General features: G+C 48.5%; 2 protein-coding genes across 7 annotated transcripts in view; one reads left to right on the top strand and one right to left on the bottom strand.

The window, feature by feature from the left end:
• Positions 1 to 23,775, bottom strand: part of UBFD1 (ubiquitin family domain containing 1) — a 55,321-nt gene that overhangs the window by 20,670 nt on the left and 10,876 nt on the right. For 2 of the 6 annotated variants that reach the window (XM_045875159.3, XM_045875158.3), the window contains one exon: positions 22,708 to 23,402. The exons of 2 other annotated variants lie outside the window; for them this stretch is intronic. Coding sequence is in view for 2 of the 4 variants with exons in the window: in XM_045875158.3 (XP_045731114.1) it covers positions 23,292 to 23,402 (111 nt within the window). In the remaining 2 variants the exon portion in view is untranslated. Of the gene's footprint in view, positions 1 to 19,465; positions 21,020 to 22,707; positions 23,403 to 23,775 lie in introns of those variants that run through there. 2 more of the 6 variants (XM_045875157.3, XM_045875161.3) reach the window with 2 other exon arrangements.
• On the top strand, positions 2,699 to 12,096 carry NDUFAB1 (NADH:ubiquinone oxidoreductase subunit AB1). Its single transcript, XM_045875163.3, has 5 exons — positions 2,699 to 2,904; positions 8,665 to 8,781; positions 10,058 to 10,145; positions 11,065 to 11,161; positions 11,938 to 12,096. The coding sequence occupies exons 1-4, from the start codon at positions 2,737 to 2,739 to the stop codon at positions 11,154 to 11,156; spliced, it is 465 nt and encodes a 154-aa protein (XP_045731119.1). The 5' UTR covers positions 2,699 to 2,736; the 3' UTR covers positions 11,157 to 11,161; positions 11,938 to 12,096.

The following is a 23,775-nucleotide window of genomic DNA, read 5'->3' as shown; positions in this document are numbered from 1 at the left end:
GCCCTTCAGAAGTACGCAGTCTAGCACCTGGGTGGCTCAATCGTTAAGTGTCTGCCTTCGGCTCAGGTCATGATCCCAGGGTAGTGGGATCAAGCCCTACGTTGGGCTCCCTCCTCAGCAGGGAGTCTGCTTCTCCCTCTGCCCCTCCCTCTGTGTGCTCTCTCTCTCTCAAATAAATAAATCTTTAAAAAAAAGAAGTACACAGTCTAGTGAGGGAGACCATGACACAAAGCAATAAATTAAATACTGTGTTTTAAATTTGGATGGTATATTCAGAGTGCTCAAATGATGGGCAGTTAGCACAACATGGGGGAGTTCCAGAAAACTCCATGGAGGATGACAACTAGCCTAGTCTTGCAGGGTCAGTAGGTCAGAGCAGAAGCAAAGGATATTCCAGGCAGAAAGGATAGTATAGCATGAACTACAAACAACTCACTATTTCAAGAGAATGGATCATGCTGTGGGGAATGGAGTGACGAAGCAGGAAAGGTAGCCAGGGAGCTGGTGACGCCTGTTAACAAACCTGGACTTTATTCTGCACATGTAGGGACTGCTGAAGGGTTTGACTTTCAGTGATAAGCTCCCACTCTAGCAATACAGTGAATAGTGGATTTCTAGCAGACAAGAGTGGAGGCATGAAGATGACCAGAAGGGCCTCCTCTGCAGCAGGGACTGCAATGAAAGACCTGAACTGGAGAGAGATTTAGGAAGGAAAAGAAATGAGCAGGGCTAAGTGAATGCATGATTTAGGTAGGAGAGGAAGGAGTCTTAAATTTCTGGCGTAGTGGGTGATGGTGTCAGCAGCTGAAACAGAACACACAAGGGGGAAGACAGCTCATTTGAATGCTTACGGATCATCTGGTAATCGACAGTTGGATAAAGGACTCTGAACCCCAGAGACGAGGCCAGGGCTGGATGCAGGTGGGATTGGAAGCCTCTGGAGTGCAACAATTCTGAAACTTGGGTTTTTAAAGTCAAGCGTGGGTCAAAGACCCTGGGGAACAAAGAATGTCATTTAAATAAGAGGGGATTTATTATTTTTGACCAAAAGAATTCAATGTAACAGAAATACAGATCGGTTGTGGGAAGAGAGGGTTCCAGTTTGGGACTTAGTAGTCGATCAGGCTCTTTTTGCGTGCTCTCTCTGCTGTTAATGCTGCATGGTCACATCACATGTCTGTCCCATGGGTCTGGCCTGGAGTGTGACCAGGAAGGAGCAAGCAGAGGCTGGTGTATCACTGGTGGCTTAAGCAGAATGAATGGGCCCTGATCCTCGGATTCCAATCAGATCTTTTGGTGCTGGTTTTCTGCAGAAATAGAAGGCTGCCACCCAAAATGGAGCTGGGCCATTTATTTACTGACCATTCCCAAAGAGGGGATACAATTATGCTTCCAATTGATTAATAAGCAGGAAAGTGATGGTGATGGAATCAGGATGCTAGAGAAGCCTGGTGTCAACTCTTTGCACTGCCATGGACACTGGTGGGCATCACCAGCAGCAGGGTGATTCCTGAGGCTCTGTATTCCCTCCCCCAGATTGATGAAAATCTCAGCTCAGATATCACCTCCTAAAAGAGGACTTCGGGGACACCCTATCTAAAATAACACACCTGCTGTACTCCCTCACTATCCGCCTCCCTACTTTACTGTTCTTCATTGTACTTATCACTACTTCCCTGATTTTTTGTCTTAGGGGAGGTGTTTATTTTTATTTGTTTATTTTCTGTCTTCCCACTAGAATGTAAACTCTATGAGAATAGACCGCCTGGCTTGCCCACTGCTGTAGCAACTGGCACATAACATAACAACTAGCACATAACAGATACTCAATTTCTTAATGAATGTGTAAATAGAAATAATTTTACAACAGTGGGAGGGTACTATGCAGTCTATTTTATTTTTATTTACTTATTTTTTAAAGTTTATTTATTTATTTATGGTTTTTTAGTAATCATTACTCCCACCATGGGGCTTGAACTCATTACCCGGAGATCCGAGAGTCGCAGGGCCTTCTGACTGAGCCAGCCAGGCGACCCTTACATAATTTTAATACCTGTGGAATAATAGCGGCGTCAAAACTTCTAAACAAATGTATGTCCGAACATTCAGGGGCGCCTGGGTGGCTCAGTCATTAGGCGTCTGCCTTTGGCTCAGGTCATCCCCCTGCTTGTGTTCCCTCTCTCGCTGTGTCTCTCTGTGTCAAATAAATAAATTTTTTTAAAAAAGAACGTTCAGAGAATAAATCAAAACAAGTTCCTTTTTGTGCCAGTGATTAGTATTTAGGGAAAGACCAGAGGAACGAGGTTCCGACGCTAGCAGCCTTTTTTTTTTTTTTTAAAGTTTGAGAGAGAGAGAATGAGAGACAGCATGAGAGGGAGGAGGGTCAGAGGGAGAAGCAGACTCCCTGCCGAGCAGGGAGCCCAATGCGGGACTCCATCCCGGGACTCGATCCCGGGACACCATCCCGGGACTCCATCCCAGGACTCCAGGATCATGACCTGAGCCGAAGGCAGTAGCTTAACCAACTGAGCCACCCAGGCACCCCCGCTAGCAGCCTTTTGCCTCTCGCCCTGGACGGCTGGACCGCGCGCCCGGAGGGAGCAGTGCCGCCAGGAGCCGCTAGGGGCCGCTACCGCTAGCAGCGTCCGGCTGTGCCGCTCTGTGCGTCCCCTGCGCCCCTCGGAGAGGAAACTGGGCCGGAGGGCGCGGCGCAGTGCATCCTGGGTCGGCGTAGCCATGGCGTCTCGTGTCCTTTCCGCTTGTGTCCGCCGACTGCCCGCGGCCTTCGCGCCGCTGCCACGGCTTCCCACGTTGGCCGCGGCCCGGCCGCTCAGCATCACCCTGTGCCCCGCGGGGGCCCGGACGAGGCCTGGGGCTCCGCAGCCAGCCTCGGTGCTCGCGCAGGTGACTCGCGGTGACTTTGCTGGGGCTTGGCAGGGGTCAGGGATCGGGGTAGGGGGGAGGGGCCAGGCAGCGGGGCCACGCCAGCCGCGGCTGGGGTGACCGGTAGACATCTGGCTCTCCGCCCATCCCACTCCCTCACGGTGCCTGGTTGACCCCTGCTGGGAGCCCAGATGACCTAGTGCTAACGAGCCGGGGCGCACACCTGCCAGTCAAACACCCCTGGGTTCGAATGCTGGCTGCCACTTTCCGAAACTTTGGGCCAGTCTCGTGACCTCAGTACTGTCGGTCTGAACGGCAAAGTTGGGGTACTAGGCTCTACTTCGTGGAGGTGCAACAAGGTTTTGAGAGCACCTAGTTGGGGTGCTTGGTAAACTCTCCGTTAGTCGTGGTGATAGTGACAAATGTTGTGATAGCTTTCTAGGGGAAAACTGATGACAGAGTACAAAAGAGAAGCCACACTGGCCTACAACCTTCTCCAGACCAGTCTGCGTCCAGGATTTCTCCCTAGTCCCTTCTGCCTGTTTACAGGCCTCCTGGAAGTAAAGATAGGAAGAAAGTAGAATCTAGCCTTTCTGTCCGAGGAAACCTTTGTGAGGCAGAAATTTTGGTTTGGGCAGTGGTTTTCAACCCTAGTTGCACATTCAAATCACCTGAGCAGCTTAAAAGAGGGGGAAAAATCCCTTGCCCAACCCCCCTTTTGATTTACTTCTCTGAGTGAGGCCCTGGCATGGGTTTTCATTTAAGTTCCCCAGATGATTAAAGGGTTTGGCCAAGATCAAGAACTACTGCCTTAATGTAGAATAGACTCTCAAGGCCAAGTTGAGGACCCCCCCCCCAAACCTATGAACTTAATAGTGGTTTCAGTATTTCGGTATTGACTACATTTAGAATAAAACATAAGGATGCCCAGGTCAAATTAGTCATTGTCTCTAGAGCTGGGGTGTCTGGGTGTCTGTGTGTCTGTTTTTAGAACTCACCAAGTGATTATTTTGTGTGGCTAGGGTTGAGATTTACTGACAATGCAATGGATTAATTCATAGGGCACTAGCCCCATTGCCTGAATCAAAAGGTTAACAGTGTCACCCTGAAGTTAAGAGGGCATTATATTGAGTTGCCAAGTGTTTTTTTCCTGAGACTGATTTCCACATTAAGCTAAAATGCAAAGTGATTGTCCTTACTCATAGAGCACTGATTCTCAGACTTGATTGTTATAGATCCCTTGGGTTAAAATACAGATTCTGGGAAGGGGCCCAAGAGGCTTCATTTCCAGTGGGCTCCCAGACCTTATTCTAGGTGAAGGGTTTAGAGATACATAGAAAAGAAAGACACTAGTTAGTATCTCATTGGATGCTGCAGCCTCATGTTAAACGTGCCAGCTCATTCCCTGCTGCTGTGTTCCCGAGGCCGTTCTACACTGTCTTGGTTCGTTCTTTCCCTCTACCTCTCTGCTCCTACCCTCTTGCACTTTGTCTAATCCTTAAATGTTGGTAAGTTCCAAAGATCTCTTACCACACTCTCTTTCTTGTCTGTGTCTTCACTCTCTTGGTTTCTGCTATTGCCTGTTTCCCAGTTACCCCAAACTTCCACCTCCAGCCCTTGCTCATTTCATTGGGACTATTGCTCACTCCACCCATTCTGTTCCATTAGATTTTTTCTCCTCAGATCCATCCACTTTGCTGACTCCAGGGCAACTAGTTCTTCATTTATATTCCAACTCTTTACCCTCCCAAAAGGAGCTAAAGCAGTTCTCCTGGATATAAAAATATGAGACAGTATAAAACAGAAGGTAAGAAAAACAAGGGTAGTGGCCTAGAATGTAACCTGGAAGTCTTGTACTTGACCCAAGCAGGCCCCCATATCTGAACTGTCTCAAAGCCAGAGCACAAAGAAGACTTCCGAAGAGTGCTGTGGGGCACGGCACCCAGATGAAGGCATAACGCTTGTGCAGGGAGTGCTCAGCTGTTTTGTCTTTTTCAGGTGTCTGCAGCCCTGGGCCCTGCCTCTTGAGCCTCAGAGCCTGTGTCCCACCTTAACCTTCAGTCTCCAGCAACATGAAGTCATTTCTTCCCACACAGACCCACTACACTCCCATGCCTCATTTTCTTGGCCTGGCCTTCCCTCCTTGGATGTCCTTGTCCTTCCAGGGCTAACTCCAAGTTTGGTATCTCTTTCTTCCTTGCTTGTCAAGGACTGAATGACAGCTCTTGTTCAGGAAGCAGCTTACAAATACGTCTGTCGTAGCTCTTGCCACATTTTTTTTTTTTTTAAGATTTTATTTATTTATTTGAGAGAGACATGAGCGGGGGGAGGGGTAAAGGGAGATGGAGAAGCAGACTCCCTGCTGAGCAGGGAGCCGGCCATGAGGCTTGATCGCAGGACCCTGGGATCATGGCCCGAGGCAAAGGCAGACGCTTAACCCACTGAGCCACCCAGGCACCTCTCTCGCCACATTTTTATTACAACTTAAATAATCTATTTGGCTCGATCTTTTCCATTAGACCATAAGCTTCTCTGAGGGTAGCGGTCATGTTTTATTTATCTTTGTAGTTCCAACCCACAGCACAGTGCTCGGTACAGGAGGTAGAGCTCATAGGCTGCTGAGACAGTCCTGTGTATGAAGACAAGACATAGCCACACGTGAGGACAGGTGTGTGCACAGCACAGAGGAGGGACCTAACCAGTGCCCCCGGTGAGCACGGTCTCAAAGGGCAGGGTGTGACAGCATGTGCAGAGGCCAGGAGAGCCCGGCACTCTTAACGGTTGATCCTCAGGGTGCCTGTGGAATGGAGAGACCTGAGTTGAGATAAAGACGTAGGCATGTTGTGAAGGGTGCTGAGGAATGTGTATGTTCTGTTTAGGTTGCAGGGAGTGAACATGCAACAAGGTTGGTTGAATAGGTGAGATCTTTCTTCCCAATCAGCCAGGCTGGGTGGCCCAGTAAACACGGATGGTGAGACAGTGGGAAGAGTGGGGGTAGGCTCTCAGGTGTCTGGCCAGAGCGCCAGGTGGCCGACAAGGAATAGAGGTCTACAGGCAGGCGTTTTGGAAGACAGGTAAGGAATTTATTTCCAAACTGACACCGGGATGTCGGCTACCAGAGTGGAGCCGTCCAGGGGCACCTGGTAGAGCTGGCCTTTAAAGCTGCCTCCTGGGGGCGCTTGGGTGGCTCAGTTGGTTAAGCTTCGGCTCAGGGGGCCCTGGGATCAAGCTCCGCATAAAGCCCCGCTCAAAGCCCCGCTCTCTCTCGCTCGCTCTCAAATAAAATCTTTAAAAAAAAAAAAAAAAAAGCTGCCTCCTGAGCTTTAAACTGAGGTTCCTCAGTTTCCCTTAGTCAGAGATGTACCTGAGTGGATACAGATGCATTTCGATGGAGGAACCAGGCTATTGGTTTCTACTAGTCTAGTGGGTAGTCATTCTTCTGCACACAGTGCCTTCTCTGATGGCTGTGGGAAGTGACTTGTGTCACATAGAATTGTTAAGTGTAGATCTTGGGGAAAAACACCACCAGAAACATTGTTGACTGTCGGGGACGCTGCTGAGCTGCTTGCCTGTTTTCCGTGCCTCCTCTTTTTTTTTTAAACAGCTGAGATCCAGCAGGAAGGAGGCAGTAAGGCCCTCCCCAGAGGCCACGCTGGGAGGCCTGGGGCGGGATACCTTTCTCTGTCTCCTGTTTCCTGTCTGTAAAATGGGACTGATGTCAGAACTAAAGGAGGTGATGGTTTGTAAAGTGCCCAGTGCCGCGCCATAGTCTGATGATAAGAAGTGTGCAAGGAGACCAGGAGGAGAGGCTTGAGAGGGAAGGAGTGGGATCAAGTACCTTGGGGCCACACTACCGCCAGAGTCTCAGAGCCCGATCCTCCTAGACAGCCCTCAGCAGCCCTCACTGTGGATGTGCCTGGCCGTGTTCAGAGTCCTTCACATTCCCTCAGTGACGCCTCACAGCGGTGCTGTGAGCTTTGTCCTGTTGCTTATCCCCATTTTACAGATATGGAAACTGTGACACTGGAGGGTTAAGTAACTTGCCCGAGGCCACACAGCTAGTAAGAAAGCTAGTGCCAGGGCACAGATGTAGGCGGCCTTATTCCAGAGTCGGAGCTGTCACCCACTAGACCTGCCTGCCCCGTGCTGAGCCCACTGGAGCCCCCCACTTCGGACTGGCCTGTGCTCTCCACGTGGAGACCCCTTTAATTTCTCCACGTTGTGCCCACTGGCCCAAGTTTGGGCACCTGCTGGTGTGGCTGGGGATGGTGCTGACCCCTAGTGGGCCACTTGGGTAGTTGTGTCCCATGTGCCCTCCCCAGCCTCATCCTTCCTCGTGGGCTCTGCAGCGAAGGTCCTGTTTTCTCTTTCTCCTCAGCAGTAATCCCCCCTCATACCACTTCTTGATGTGCACACAGACAAGGCCTCTGTTAGATCCTTCCCACTCAAACTTCTTTCCTGTCATCACCACTTAACTCATTGTTCCTCCCTCTGTCTCTTTGCCTTCTGCTGTTTCATTTTACTTGGGGCTTGGAGACTTCTAGTGATTGTGGATAAGTAGGCCTGGAGATGTTCCCATAGCGGAGGTCTCCTTAACCCATGCTGCAGTCGGAAATGAAAGGACGCTATACACATAGAGACAGAAAAGAACCAGTGCTCTTAAACTCCGAAAGCACTTAGAAATCCTTTAGAATATCCATAAAGCTCTTCATCTAATCTCTCTATAGCTTGCTGATTAAACCTGATTTCAGTACCTGATTTTTTTTTTTTGAAGATAAGTATTTCTTAAACAGGTGTATACAGATTTCGTTCATTAGGCAGTGTTTTTTATTATGGTTTTCATAGACCTCTGTCAGTCTCAAGGGACCCTGCAAACCCACTTTCTAAGGGGAAATGCTGTAAGAACTCCAAATTAACTTAAGAACTCCAGACTTAACATCACCTTTAGAAGGTAAACAAACCAGTTCAGATTAGGGACTTCTGCAGGGAGCAGAACTGTCAGACAGCTGTTTTGTTTCCTCTTGTTCTGTATTGTACCTTCCATGGTATTAAGCCTGCTGAGCTCTAAGTTGGAGTTCCTTCCATATTTGGTGAAAGAATCCAGCCAACACCCTAATACCTAGTTGATTATCAAGTAGGCTAGTATCACAGACATTTGAGATATTACTCCCATCATGGCAAAACTCAGAAAGGCTCATGGTTTGGCTGGTGGCAATAAGACAAGCCTCCCCCGAAGGGAAACAGATTGGACTATGAGGTCTGTCGGGCTCCCTCGTGTGGGGGCTGGTAGCTGGCTCATTTGTCCTGGCTGAGGTCAGTGGCCATATTGGACCTTCCTGTGTGTGCTCCTCCAGGGAGCTGCCTCTTTGTTCACCATGACAGCTCTTCCCGGGTGTGCCATCTTGACTCAGGTGTGCCGATTAAAGGTGACAGTGGCTAGGCGCTGCAGCAGGTGCCACAAGAAGACACTCATCTGCAGACCCTACACGATTTTAGCGGCAGCCTGTCTCCCAGAGCCAGACTAGTGGCCAGAGCTGGAGTGCTGAATGCAGGAGCCGGGGCGGGGGGGTCCTGGCTCTGAGGGGATGGGAGGCCCATTTTTTATGCTGCTGGACTGCCGGGGCTTCTGAAAATAACCCAGTGTTGTGACTCTGGGTGGCCTAATGGCTACAGTTAGAACCAGAGGAGGTGGTTCTCGGGAAGCACTAAAAGCTCTGGAGAGTGTCTGTAAGCGAGTGAGCATTCGTCTTCGGTTCAACCACTCTCCCGCCCTTGTTCTAGGTTCCAGTGACACAGTTGTGCCGCCAGTACAGTGACGCACCCCCTCTGACGTTAGAGGGGATCAGGGACCGTGTTCTTTATGTCTTGAAACTTTATGACAAGATTGACCCAGAGAAGGTAATCGATGTGGCTTAATGTTTTTCCTTTAAATGAGTATTTAATCAGTACAGAATGCAGAGGGTCTAAAAGGATACTGAGTAAAAAGTCTCCCTGACTCCCAGCCACCTGGTTGCCCTTCTTGGAGGCAGCCAGTGGAATCAGCTTCTCGCGTTATCTTTCCAGAGATACTCAATACATATGCAAGGAAGTGTATTCACATATGTACGTATATTTTATGTACTGTGTGACCTTTATCTCCTACCCTTTTACTTATTTTTAAAGATTTATTTTGAGAGAGAGTGCGTGTGCACAAGCGGGGTGGGGGGATGGGCAGAGGGAGAAGCTGACTCCCTGCAGAGCAGGGAGGACCCCTGGGATCATGACCTGAGCCTAAGGCAGATGCTTAACTGACTGAGCCACTGAGGCGCCCCACTCTCCTTTTTAAAAACACACAAGTGGTAGAATACTGCAAACACTGTTCTGCACCTTGCTTTTTTAACTTAACCACTGGCATTTTTCTCATAGAGCTGCATAAACAAATTCCTTCTGTAATAATTGAATCTGCTCTGTAGGTAGGACAGTGAGGTTTTTATTATTGAGGTCTAATTGACATATAACACTAGTTTTAGGTGTACAACATAATGATATTTGTATAATATTGTGAACTGGAAAAAAAAGGGGGGTGCACCTGCATGTCTCAGTCGGTTAAGTGTCCGATTCTTGATTTCAGCTCAGGTCATGATCTCAGGGTTGTGAGATCGAGCCCCGTGTCCGGCTCTGTGCTAGGCATGGAGCCTGTATAAGATTCTCTCCCCCACCCCCCCAAAAACTGAATTGATCACGGTAAGTCTGGTTAACATCCGTCACCACACATCATTATAGAAACTTTTTTCTTATGATGAAGATTTTTAAGATTACGGTCCTAGCAGCTTCCAAATATGCAGTGTAGCGTTAGTATGGTCACCACGTTGTACATTCTGTCCCCACGATAGTTTTCCCAAGCAGTGATCAAAGATCTTAATAAAGTATATAAAGTGAAATCCATCATTAGCTTTGTGTATATTGTTAATCCTTTCAAAAGAAGCTTGAATAAGTTAACATATAAAGCACACTAAGTATATGCTGGCACAGGTTAAACATAAAATGCTGGTTATCACTCTTCTTATTTAAAATATGGCCTCTTTATATTAAGCATCTTCTATGTAATGATTAAGTGACATTGTACCTCTCTGTTATCTTGAGAAGCAAAAACTGTCACGGACTGAGTTTTGTGTCTGGCGTTCCTTTCTTGCAGCTCTCGGTAAATTCCCACTTTATGAAAGACCTGGGCTTAGACAGTTTGGACCAAGTGGAAATTATCATGGCCATGGAGGACGAATTTGGTAACGGGCTAAGTCTGGGGTCTGCACAGTGTGATTCATGATTTAGGTGGAAGAAATGCTGGGGGTCACAACTGGAATTTGAATCAAATACAGAAATAGAAACAGCACCCCCCCTCCCCACGTGCTTTCTGTCAGATGAAGTCAATACTAGGGATGGTGCACTCACTTAGAACACACTTGGTGTGGGGCCAGCGGAGGGCCCAGTGTGGTGCCGAGGGCTGAGTGACCAGAAGCAGCCTGGGGGAGGATGGGATTTGGATGCTCTACGTGGGGCTCCAAGGTGAAGGCAGAATCTCACCTGTGGAGAAGCTGAGCACACCTGAGCACCCTGAATGGCCATGCCCAGAGAAGTAACTAGGTGTGCCCGGGACACACACACACACACAGACCTGGTTTTCTGCCATGCCTCCCATGCACACTCCCAGGTTATGCTTGTTTCTCAGACACTTGTGCACAGGAGACCTTTTAAGGGTCCATGGCTCAGTTTTTGGGTAGGTTGCCTGAATGAAAGCCAAGGGGCTTCTGTGCTATCCTACAGAGCAGAGCATAGTTAAAATTCCTCACAGATTATGCTCACTAGAGGGATGGTATCAGTTAGGGGTAGGATGGGAACATGTTCATGAAAATGTCCTGGAATTAGATGATGGTGATGGTTGCACAACTTGTGAATACACTAAAAACCACTGAATTTTATACTTTAAATGGGTGAATTTTCTATCCTATGAATTACAGCTTTTAAAAAAAGAATCAGCTGTTATACCAATATAACTTGTCTAGAACATAACTGGCCCATAACTTAAATGGGATTCAGGGTTGCTGGAAAATTTTGATGTACGTGGTGGGTGGTAAGGAAGTTTGATGTGTTTAATTTTAAAGGATTTGTTTTTCTACACTCATGCGTTGTACATTTTACTTTTAGGGTTTGAAATTCCTGATACAGATGCGGAGAAGTTAATGTGTCCACAAGAAATTGTAGATTACATTGCAGATAAGAAGGATGTATATGAATAAATCAGGTAAATAATTTAACTTACAGAATGATGTCCTCCCATAGAATTAACCTCTCTGTAGTTCTTCAATAAAGTAAGACTCAGGAAGAAATGGAAACATTGGGAAATGCTTGACAGATTTTCACTGGTTATAAGACATAGGTCCTCTCTGGTTATCTGCCACTCAGAGGGGCTGGCCTTAGTGATCATCTTTATCCTTGAGACGGGCCGTGAACAATTCATTCTTGGACAGGACTTCCTTGATTGTCCTCCTCATAAAAGCAGTCTTGTACAAAACACTGAGCAGGGTAACCCAGAAGCGGAGACCTCTGCCGCCCTCGGTTTCACACCCGGAGTCAGCCCAGCCTGCTATCCTGGAAGCTGAGATGGCCTCTTAATCAGGCAGGAGAGGCCTCCTGGTTAAGAGGCTGGACTCTGGAGTCAGACAGCAGACTTTATACTCCACTCTGTCCGGATCTGTAAGTCTGGTGATCTTGGGCAGGCCGCCTAGCCTCTGTGCCTGTTTCCTCAGATGTAAAATGGGGATAATGACAGGGCCTCCCTGAGGCTTTCCTGAAGGTAAAATTCAGTGTATGCAAATTACTTAACAGCACATGGTAAAGAAGCCTGTATGTAGACAGCTGTTGTTTTTCAGGCTCTAGTATGATCAAGTGGTTGATTTTTTTTTTTTAATAAACATTCTATTAAGTGTCTGTAACTTTGATTACCCTGGATTGAGCACCTCAAGTCATTGAAAGTCAGTGCACCAAAAAGAAACACTGAACTAACTTTGTCTTTGCCAGACCCCCTTTTTTCACTGAGAGAGGAGTCGGAAGATGCTGGCGAGTGTCTGGAAGTGAGAACGCGTTTTGGCATTATTGCTGCCTTTGACAGAGTAATTCTGTTTAGACTTGTATTTAAACTGTCTGTTTTTTCCTTTGAAAATAAATCTATAAAGCCAACATTGTTCTCAGTCTTCAGTTTTTCAGTGCCTGTAAAGTGCTTGTTTATGTTGACTTTACTTAATATTTTATTTTTTTAAGTAGGCTCCTGCTGGGTGCGAAGCCCAGTGCAGGACTTGAACTCATGATCCTGAGATCAAGACCTGAGCCAAGATCAAGAGTCAGATGCTTGGGGCGCCTGAGTGGCTCAGTCGTTAAGCGTCTGCCTTCGGCTCAGGTCATTAACCCAGGGTCTTGGGATCGAGGCCCGCGTCGGGCTCCCTGCTCCGCGGGAAGCCTGCTTCTCTCTCTCCCTCTCCCCCCGCTTGTGTTCCCTCTCTCGTTGTCTCTGTCAAATAAATAAATAAAATCTTTTAAAAAAAAAATAGAGTCAGATGCTTAACTGACTGAGCCACCCAGGCACCCCGAGTCTTAACTTTGCTTAGTATTTTTAAAGATTTGTCTGGTTAGTCATTGGTATTCATGCATATAAAAAATGACTTGTCTAGCAGTGTATCTGAAATAAGTTCCTCTCCCATTGCCTTCAGTGTGAGGAATGAGTATTAGTGAAAAAAGGACTTTTTGCCTGAAAAATGTTTTTTATCTTGAGTTTAGCAGATGTATTAGCTGACACCAGCATATATGACTGATTTTTCCTCCCTGTCCTATGGATCTTTCCAAATTAATAGAATTTAATACTTTTGGAGGATAGAAAGCTGTCTTTGCTCCTGGAAGGTCACTTTGACACGGATCCCTTTGTCCTACATCGGTAAGTAGCAGCGCTGCTGCTTTTATTCTTAGCACAGGGTGAGGTCGTGTGTGAGGGCTGAAGCAGGCAGTTACCTGCTCCCGATGAGACTTCGTTCGAGATAGTTGCTCTACTTTTACCGAAACTTCTGGTTTGTAGGAGGGAGGGAGTCCAGGGCTTATGGTACATAGGAAGTAGTGACACAGAAGCGCAGGGACTGTGAGGGGCCCTCAGCTGGCAGAGACTCCCGGGGCTGCGGGGGGAGGCGGTGGAAGGGCTTGACTGCTTCCGCCGGGCCTGGGGTCCGTCCTAGGGCCACCCAACGCTGCCAGTTCCTGCTGTGTCGCTCCAGGCACAGGAGACAGACATGCCTCCTTTTCCAGCAACAGGAAGCACCTTATATAGATCTTTTAATACTATACGAGTTCTTGGAAGATGCCAGATTGGCGCGTAAGGAGCACCCTTACTCTCGGACAGCAGCATCTAATCCGCAAATAGCCTGAGTGCCTCCTGGGCGCTGGAGAGCCGCGAGAGGACAAAACAGGCCTTGGCTCCTTACATGGGGATGGACCACAGTTTAACATCTGCAGTCAACTGGTCTTCTGGTTCTACAACCCCTTGGCAGCTGCACATTTTGCCAAAAAATGCCCCCGTGGTGGTTTCCACTGAAGGTCCCACAGCTCAGGGGTGCTTGCGCTGAACTGACCACTTGGCTGCCGTCTTAACCACACACCTGCAGAGGGACCCGTTCACATCCCGCAGCTGTGGGAAGTCTCAAAGGAGCCAGAGTAAGGGAAAAAGTCACTGAGTATGCACAGATAATTGGCTGGTGATGCTACTTTAGGACCTGGATGTTAAGCAACTGCAAAGATCTTTTTTTTTTTTTTTTAAAGATTTTATTTATTTATTTGCGAGAGAGAATGAGAGACAGAGAGCACGAGAGGGAGGAGGGTCAGAGGGAGAAGCAGACTCCCCGCTGAGCAGGGAGCCTGATGCGGGACTCGATCCCCGGACTCCAGGATCATGACCTGAGCCGAAGGCAGTCGCTTAACCAACTGAGCCACCCAGGCGCCCCTGCAAAGATCTTTCTACTCTAAGAACTTGCTGGAAAAATCTTTGACAGACTCGTGTGCCACCACAGGTAGGCCGTGAACTGGCCCAATGTAGCATTCCAAAGGGTGTGTGAATTACAACAGAATAAATGAGATTGTGTGCATTTTTTATTTTTTGGTATGATTTTATTTGAGAGCGAGCACAAATGGGGGGAGAGGGAGAAGCAGACTCTGCACTGAGCGCAGGACCCAACACAGGGCTCGATCCCAGGACCCTGGGATCATGACCTGAGCCGAAGGCAGACGCTAAACTGACTGAGCCACCCAGTAGCTCCTGTGCATTTGGTTTAATGGCCTCCTACAAATGCCTTTGAGGATCTGTGGTAGGCTGTTTCCTTGGTGCCACGGTGGCTACGAGGCCAGTCATGACCGGCTTCCTGTCCTGTCTCCAGTTTTGCCACATCACTCTTGGCTCTTCTGTGTCCCCTCAACAGCAAGCGCACTCATTCACTCCGTGAAACCATTCCATGCCCACCATGGACTGGGCACACCACCAGGCAGGGCCTGAGCATACGTCTCCGCTGAGAGCTCACCGTGTGTAAGGGAGACTTAAAATCCGGGTGATGCATCCTACTCAGCTTCAGCAGGAATGCAACAAGCACCGCTGCTCCCGATCTGATGGGCCGAGACGGACGTCACCTCCAGGTTTGGCTGGAATCATTTAACCTGAATCTGATCATGAGGAAATGAATCCAGAAGGTGGGACTTTAAAAACATCTGTGCCATGGGGAAAAAAGGACAGGGCAACTATTCTAAATTAAAAGGGACGAGAGATATGTCAACTTCATGGTATGTGAAAGGACTGGGGGAAAAGAATGTTTTGAGAACTGGACTATATGTAGGTGACATAAGTTGGATTTCTCAGGTCTAATAACAGCATTATGGAGCAGACCTTATTCTCAGGATAGAGACACCCTGACATTTTGGAGTAAAGCATCAAGATGTCTCCAGCTAACTTAACTTTCAGATGGTTCAGCAAAAGAAAAAAGAACAGTGAAAACAGCACAATGTTAACAGCTGGCAGCCAAGTGACAGGCACGTGCGTGCATACGTCTCTTCACTGAACTGTTCCGTTTGGTTTGAAAGCTGTCCGACTAAAAAGGGATAAGCTTCATGGTACATGTGACAAAGAGTATACTGATGGCATATAGGTGGGTAGCCAACCATATGAGATTTTACAGTGACGTGGAAAGATGAGTGTTTTAAATAAAAACATTATAAATAGCATGATCCCATTTCTATAAAACACACACCAAATGTTAGTAATGAATGCCATGATATGGTAGAAATACACTGGCTTATTTTTGTTAATCAGTACTCTTAAATAACGGGGCGCTTGGGTGGCTCAATTGGTTAAGCAGCTGACCTTTGATTTTGGCTCAGGTCATGATCTCAGGGTCCTGGGGTCAAGCCCCAGGTGGGGTTCTATGCTCAGCAGGGAGTATGCTTGACATTCTCTCTCTTCTCCCTCTGCCCTTCCCCACTGAACTCTCTAAAATAAATAAATCTTCAAAAAAAATTATACAGGGGCACCTGGGTGGCTCAGTCGTTAAGCGTCTGCCTTCGGCTCAGGTCATGATCCCGAGGTCCTGGGATCGAGCCCCACATCAGGCTCCCTGCTCAGCAGGAAGCCTGCTTCTCCCTCTCCTGCTCCCCCTTGCTTGTGCGCACACGCTCTTGGTGCGTGCTCTAATAAAATCTTAAAAAATTTTTTTAATTAAAAAAAATAAAAGTATGTGAAAACTGAGCAGAGGCGCTGATGTGTGGGAGAGTCACCAGCAGGCAGTGAGGCCTGAGCAGAGTTCCTAAGGTTCTGTAGGAGCTAGCCAGGCAGGCAGGAGAGCAGCGTACACCAAGACAGGAGGTGGGTCGTCAGTTCGCTCAGTCTGGGCACTGCTACAGCATGAACTCATGGGCAGAGTCGCCTGTGACTCCCTACTGTGGCTGGGATCAGGTCACAAAGGAGGGCTTCAGTTTGATTAAAGAACATGTCAGCAGCAGGTGCCAACAGGATCTTCTGCAGGGGAGACAGTCAGATATACTTGGCCTCAGACGCTGGTAGCTATGCAAAGAGTGGGCTGAGGGCATGGAAAAGCCCATGAGAAAAACGTGGATTTTGGGGTTGGGATGACAAGGGATGGACTGGAAAGATATTCTGGGAATAAAAATGGCAGCACTTGGTCAGATGAAAAAGGCAGCGAGCCTAGGATCTCCCGTGTATGGCTTGGGTGCTGCCCGAGCTGCTGTCTGAAATAGGGAATGGAGGAGGATCAGATTGAAGGGCGAGAGAATTACAGGGGGACTGTGTTGGATTTGTTTGCGGGATACCCAAGCAAGTGACGGATAACCAGCAAGAGCTCAAGAAAAACTCTGGACTGGAGCCACGGGGCTGGAGTCTGAATGTTCGCCAGGCGCTTCCCTGGGGCTGGTTCCCTCCAGCTGCGAAGTCCCTATTGAGTTAAGCTCTCAGCCTTAAGGACTTGAAGTGAGAATGACTGACCCTCAGTTCCTGGGACGGATCCTTACATGTATGAATTTTACCTCCTTCAAGGATGGATCAGAGCTGACAACTGAGAGGATTACCTATCACTTAAAATTTTTTTAGCAAGTACATGTATTACTGTTTTCATTTTTAACATGGTAGCCAATTAATAAACAAATGTGAGGGTTCAAAGTTTAAAAATAGGACTTACAAACACAAGTTAGTGCCCTTAACACACCTATAGCTAAACCAGGGAAAGAAGAAATCTACAAAAGAAAAAGCCGAGTTCTCTCCTTGGTTCTCAACCATAAGGTGCTATCTAGAGCACAGACTAGCTACAGGCGAAACCGAAACCGGGTTCTGAATGGTGGCCTCTGGCAGGCACACAACCTGGCTCAGCCATGTGGCTTCTCTGTGCCCGTTTCCTTTAATAGGTAAAGCGTGGGTGACCAGGGATGTGGCAAAGGGCTGGCGACAACGCATGTGCATCATCTGACCCAGCGCCTGGCACACGGTTAAGACTCGATGGAGGAGCTGATGTCACAGGACCTGAAGGCAGCATGTGCAAGTCCCTTACCAAGTAGCACTGGCTTGGCATGTGGCAAGAGGTCGAAAGCCTGCTAGGTGGTCTGCCAAAGCTGCTCTGTTTTCTAGTCTGGAGTGTCTGAAAGCCCCAGACTCAACAATGAATGGAGATCAATTAGGACATGCTTTAGATGCTAAGGTTACCATGTCTGTGTGTTTGCGGAGGGCAGGGGCAACAAGCCAATTAAGAGCTCTAGGTGGCAAAGCAGAGTTGGGAGTTAGCGGGTCAGGCGCCTGACAACCTGACTCGAGCGCCTGCACCAGGCTAGGTCTGAGACTCTGGATTTTCCGGTTACACGAGCCAAATCACTTTGCCTACGTCATGTGAATCAAGATTGTCACCAAAAACCAAGAGTTCGGAGTCCTGGAGCCCTGGAGTCTGTAAGTCCTAGACTTAGGTGTGGGAGGGAAGCCAGAGTGATCAGCGGATGAGAGGATTCTGCCCCATGAGGTGCTAGTTCCCTGACTATGGCTCCTCTAGAACCACGGCTCGGACCAACCATGACAAACTCACGACATAAAAAAGAGCAAGACAGGATAGAAGGGAAGAAGAGATCTGGGGGTCACAGTGTAAATTAAGATGAAAGAAATATATGGGGGAAATTACTTTCAGGTGAGAGAGAAAAACCAAGATTAGCAACAGAAAAGCTAAAATGGTATTGAAAAAAACCACAAGATTGGGATAACGATTTAAAAATGGAAGCCTGGTGGGCTCAGTTGGTTAGGCACCCAACTCCTGATTTTGGCTCAGGTCATGATCTCAGGGTTCTAGGATCAAGCCCCATATTGGGCTCCACACTCAGCAGGGAGTCTGCTTAAGAATCTCCCTCCCCCCCCAGCTCATCCTCCCTCTCTCTCGCAAATCAATCAATCAGTCTTTCAAAACATAAGGACTATGAGTTGGGCAACACTAGCTCCAGAAGATACTTTGGTGTGTCTATCAGGTATTACTGAATCGACAGGAGTTTTCCCGGGTGAGACAATGCTGTTGTGGTAAGGTCTGACAGTGTCATTCTGAGAGGAGTGCTCAATGCCACGACGTCTGCATGTCTGTCAAACGTTCCAGTAAAATAAAGTGCACGTGTGTCTGGGGAAGCAAGCAAGCATGCGTGGTTAGTATTTTAACAACTGGTGAAAGCCAGGTGAAAAGTAAGAGGTGGTCACTGTAGCATATTCAACTTTCTGTAGATTTGAAAATGTCCAAAGCAAAACAACAACAAAAAAAGGGAAAACAGCAAGGAATTAAAATTAGATAAGGGGGAGAGGGGTAAAACAGAAGCAAGAAACTTGAGAATTTCGGAGTTATAAAATGGGGTGAACAGGAGGAAAGGTTCTATCAGGAGAGTAAGGCTAACAAGGCTTCAGATCAAAATTAGCCTTGATAAACTAGGGAAAGCCAGAGGGGCCAATCCTGGCTCAAAGGGGCCACGTAGTGTGGCAGAGAGCTCGTGGGTGGGAAGCACGTCATGCTCCCATAGCATGGATGGGCTGACCAGAGCACCTCTTGAGCAAGAGTAGGAAGAAGTCCATTGCCTCTTGCCCTGTCTGATTCGTGGGGTGCCTACCACAGAAAGGGTTCTGTCAGTTACTGCTGTTGACAGAATGTCACACACCTCCCCAGAAGGTACGGTAAGGTATTTAGGCTGGAGTTTATCTCATTCTCCATCTGAGGGGTCGATCATCCTGTTAGTTTGAAGGGGCCTGAGAGAACTCTTCAAAACTGGGATAAAATCCAGCAGCACCCTCTGTACAGACAGAAGATTCTCCAGGTGGCCATCAACCAATGTACAGCACATGGCACAGTCCACCCCTCTCTCCCACAGAGCAGATCCTTAAGGACCTGACAGCATTGCTTTGGGATTGAGATACTGGGAAGATGGGGGGAGGGGCAAGGAGACCAGAACCTTCAGGAACATTTACAAAGTGGGCAGAGAAGAAGAGAGGGCCCCGTGGGTGGTACTGGGTCAAAACCAGTTGTGACAAACTATAATGACTCTTCATGCCAAGGACTGTTTTTGTCCTGTTTTGGGAAATAGATCTCCCCCCTGCCCCCTGCCCCGGTCTTCGCAGCTTGCTGCAAGAGCTGTAGCTCCATCCCAGTGATTTATTAAACACGTCCTCGAAGGCTGAGTGGCCAGGTGAAGTCACGCACGGCACTAGTCAGAAGGCTTAAGGACAGGGAGGCAGCTTCCCTGACGCCTGGAGGCCGGAGCACGGAAGGAGGGCTGCCCTACCCCGAGTGTGTCCGACCAGTTGGTCATTCTGGCTAACACAGGAAATAAACCCAAATCGCTGTATCGCCTGTTTTGCACAGGAACAATTTTGGGTACACTTAGAGCCAAATACATAAAACAGTACTATAGCAGACCACAGCAGCAATAAAAACAGGCCCGGGCCCAGTCCCAAATATCGGGCAATGCCCAGTACGGATCAGGCGCATGAAAAACTGGAAGGAAAAGGAGACGCAATTAATTATCAAACTTTAATTGATAGACTAATCTTACAGGATAAACAATAAGACAGCTAGTCAAGGTTACACTTTAAAAAAAAAAATCCAGCAGCGCAGATCTAATAGACTAAATACGTTCATCTCCTCCCAAACAGGCATTTGATTTAAAAACAGAAACCAGGACAGAGCGCACACCACAAGAAAACATGGTACTTACGTATATTGTCAAATAATTCTGCAGAACTCTTTAAGAAAGAAAAGGAAAGAGGTTTCCAGAAATTGAGAGAGCAGTAGAACCACCCAGCCTGGCCGGTCGAGGTGCCAGATATTCTGCACTTCGGAGGGCTCCTGACCACCTGTAACTTCGGAGAGGCCGTGCGGCCCTATTAGCAAACAGGTGTCCCTCCTCCCTGGAGAGGACTTCCTCACAAAGCCTTCAGACAAAGGGACCATCCTTTTCCAAGACAACAGGCATGAAGAGAGCAACAAGGAGCAAGAGAAACGTCTCCCTCATAAGAAGATGAGGTGGAAAGCAAGCCTGCCCTTGCACGGCCCTGGCACACGGAGTCTATCCATTCCCCTTCGCTGCCCCAGCAAAGAAAGGGTGGGCCAAGTGCAAGAGCTCAGGATGGCTCCTCCAGGCACATGGTTAAAGTAAGGAAAAAAGGAAAGCAAGTCCCTTTCAGCTGAAATATGGCAACTTTTCTGAGACGTGGCAAAGTGGCAGAGTTGGTCTCTTTGGCCCTTGTAAGACAGAGCAGCAACTAAGAAGCCTACTGAGGCCTCACTGGCCCCCACCGTGTCCAAGAGACATCCTTAGCTCAGTTCAATAGCATCTAAAAAGAGCGAACACTACTTGCGAAAGGCCCTGCTTCAGTGAAAATACTCCATACCGGAGAGTTCCGGCAGCTCGCGACTCGGCTTCTCAGAGGACGGGACTGACAGAACCAGAGCTGTGTGGGCCTGGGGCCTGGCCGGGGTGACCTGGTCATCGCTCTGCCAAGTGGTCTCTGGGAGGGAAGAAAGGCCTGCCGTCTATGAGCAAAGCCCCGCAGGATGACCGCCAGCACAAACCCTGGGGGAGGAAGCAGCCCCTCGGGAAGCGTGGAGAAGCGCCCCGCAGGGAAGAGAGGACGAGCCTGGCTCCCCGCGCGCTGAGCCCCTCCTGGGGACCAGCTCGTCCTGATGCATGTCCTCTGCCACGGTGAGGGAGGGCACGGCCCCAGCGAAGGGACCGCACGGAAACAATCCTGAGGACAAATTAACACTGTGATGCCACCGAGGGGGACGAGGACTTCAATTTGCTAACACAGATTTAGTCAGAACATTCTGGACCGTAAACAAGGTTAGGAAGAGACCGCTCACGGGACCGAGGGAAAAACCGTGAATACTGCTGTGACCCAGACATGGATCTAAGTCCAATATTTCTCCCAGTGGCTTCTGGTGCTGTCCACCTCTGCTCTCCCGAGGGCTCCCAGCAAGGTCTCCATGCAGACAGGGTCAGGAGCCAGAGCTCGAGATCGTTCTAGCAAATTTACTGAGCTCTGTAAAACAATACTCCAACGGCTCTGTACGAAAAGATGTCGTTGACATTATTATTTACATATAGTATCTTGAAGTAAGGAAAAAAAGCACCATTTTACGTAAAATAAAAAGGCTCACGCAGGCTTTGGTCCTGTCTAGAAATGACAGCAGCCTGAGTGAGAAGCGGTTTGGCCCTTGGGGAGCAGGCAGACAGGGACACACACACTCTCACTGGAGGGGGCTGGGGGTGGGGGGGGGTGGCAAGACGGCACAGGCAGCCACGGAACAGGGCAAGCGAGGAGACCCGGCGGGAAGGGCCTCTGAGAGCAGCACTGTGAGGCCAGCCTGGGGACAGAGACACCTGCTTCGCGAGAACAAAGGTGGGCGTGTGGCACTGTCAGGACACGTCTCCAGGACAGGGGTACTGGCCAACAAAAAGGGCAGTGTTCAGACCAAGAGGACCCTCTGCTTGCTACGACATCGTTTCCTCCGCAGACCTGTCCGCTGCAGAGGGGGCTCTGACAAGCAGCGCAGCAGCTCTTCTTCTCCAGAAACTGCAGGCCAACGGGGACAGAAAAGCCGCAGTGACTGCTCCTTCTTCAAGGGGTGACAAGCAGGCGGTTTCTTGGACGCTACACTTCACATAGGTACGTATGCCCCCACAAAAACAAGAGTAGAGTTCCCTGCCCAGACGCGTAACCGGGCAAGGGCTACACCGTGAAAAGCACGAGTCTGTCTACATGGGCTGGATTCCTGAACTACAGCTTGGAAGGGAAGGGCGTAGAGTATCATCATTAACTGGCTCACAAGGAATAGTCATCTTAGGCGAACACATGCTAATTACATTTCACAGGATGAGGGGAAACAGCCTAGAATCCAGAGTCTGAAGTTTGGAAAATCTCTCGCCAAACCTTACTATGAGAGCCTGCAGCCAGGGAGAGGAGAATTGCAAAGACAGCCAGCAGAGAAACAGCAAAGAGCACAAAGGGTATCATTCACCAAGAGACTCGCCCTCGTGTCCGAGTCGATCGAGCCATAAGGAGACAACAGAAGCTCACGTGTACCAAGAACATAAGGGCTAAAACCAGAAGAGGGTGAGCTAATCACGAAAGCAATTTATCCCATTTTCGATGTTTAAGTACATCGGCCAACCCACTAGGTCAACAGATCTTTTATTGAGAAAGGCAGCATCTCTGAACCTGGGATGAAGGACACTTGAACATAATGCATGAGCAGAAGGACCAAATGGAGAAGCAGTAATTGAAATAATCGTTGGACTGCTTGAGAATTTCTCGGAATTTCAAAAGAAAGAAGGATCTGGGCCTGAGGCTATATGGCCATAGAAACGTTCTTCCATCCAGCTCCTCGTTGAAGAGGCCTTTGTCGGCCCGGGAGCAGTGGCTTTTGGGCAGCGCAGCCCAGACACACCCATGCCAGGCTAGGCCTCAGAGCCAAATCAGGGAGGGCACCACACAACCAGGACACCAGCAGGTGGAACTCCCCAGAGACCGCGGCCCAAGGGGCAAGCCGTTTGGACGGGAGTCACTGTGAGATACTCTGCTGCTCGACACCCAGCACAACAGGCGCGAGAGCTCCCTGCCCTAGACCCAACAGCTCTTCCTCTCCCACCGTGCGTTCTCAAGCAGCAACACGGTGGGAGGGAGGCCAGGAGAGGAAGCATCGATGAGGTACAAAACCGGGAACTGACATCTTTGGGTTTTTAAAACAAAAATTCAAATCTAAGAAGTGAGAACATACAAAAGGGAAAAAAATCAAATCTGAATCCATGGACAGAAAAATATGGCTTACTACCCCCCCCCATTTTGCATACAATTTTATATGAGAAAAAACAAAACCAAAACCCAATTCATCACAACGCAGTCCAAATGTTTGCAACCGAGGATTTATGAAAATACTTCAGTTGAAATCGCCTTAAAAAAAAAAAAAAAAGGAAACCAGCAAGCTTTTGATCATTACTTTCTAAACAAAACTGGTAGATCTACTCTCAAACGCACTGAAGAGTATTCCACACAACGTGCTCGGAACTCAGATTTATTGATTTCCACCATACGGACTTTAAAAATGGTATGAAGCTGACTGCCAGAAAAGGGAACCGGTGATTTTAAGTTAAAATTAAGCTAATGGTGAAAGTACATCACCTCTGGCTTCAGTCACCACATCGCCTTAGAGTGGATATAGGTTTTTTGTTTGTTTTTGAACAAGTCCCAGAACTCTGAAATCCAGGGATGCTGCAGGCCTCTCCCAGCAATGTCCTTCACTTTGGGTCAGTCTCCTGGGCCAGAGGTGAAAGTGCTTTCAAAAATACTGCCACTTCCCCAGCACAGTGTCTTTGATTGCATCCACATATTGAGTTGGGACCCAGTACACCCAGTAGTAAGAGGCTTCCGTGGGGCCCAACTGAAACGCCTGGAAGGGAAAAAGGAAAACCAAGCGGTACTTCAGAGGTCGGGAGACTGAGCAGGCAGCACGACAAACACGGGGAGGGCGGAAAAGTGAATTAATGAAGGGAAGGGGGAAACACTGTGCACAAAGGGAGCATTCTCCTGTCCCCCCTTCCCCCAAAAAGGGTGGTGGCAGAGTTAAGCATAGCCGACCCTAAAGCAGTGGCTCCCAAACTTGCGTGTGCATCAGAACCATCTGGAAGGCTTGTTAGAACAGACTGGTTGGGCTCCACCCCCTAGAGCGTCTGATTTGGGAGGTCTGGGGCCTGAGAATCTGTGTTTCTAACAAGATCCCAGGCGATGTGGTACTACTGATACAGAGACCAGTTTGAGAACCA

Source organism: Mirounga angustirostris, unplaced genomic scaffold, assembly GCF_029215605.1.
Source record: "Mirounga angustirostris isolate CCGP_5_RB_7025 unplaced genomic scaffold, mMirAng1.0.hap1 SCAF_5, whole genome shotgun sequence".
Classification (NCBI taxonomy): domain Eukaryota; kingdom Metazoa; phylum Chordata; class Mammalia; order Carnivora; family Phocidae; genus Mirounga; species Mirounga angustirostris.
Note: the sequence above shows the minus strand (reverse complement) of the source record. Positions and strands in the feature narration are given on the sequence as shown.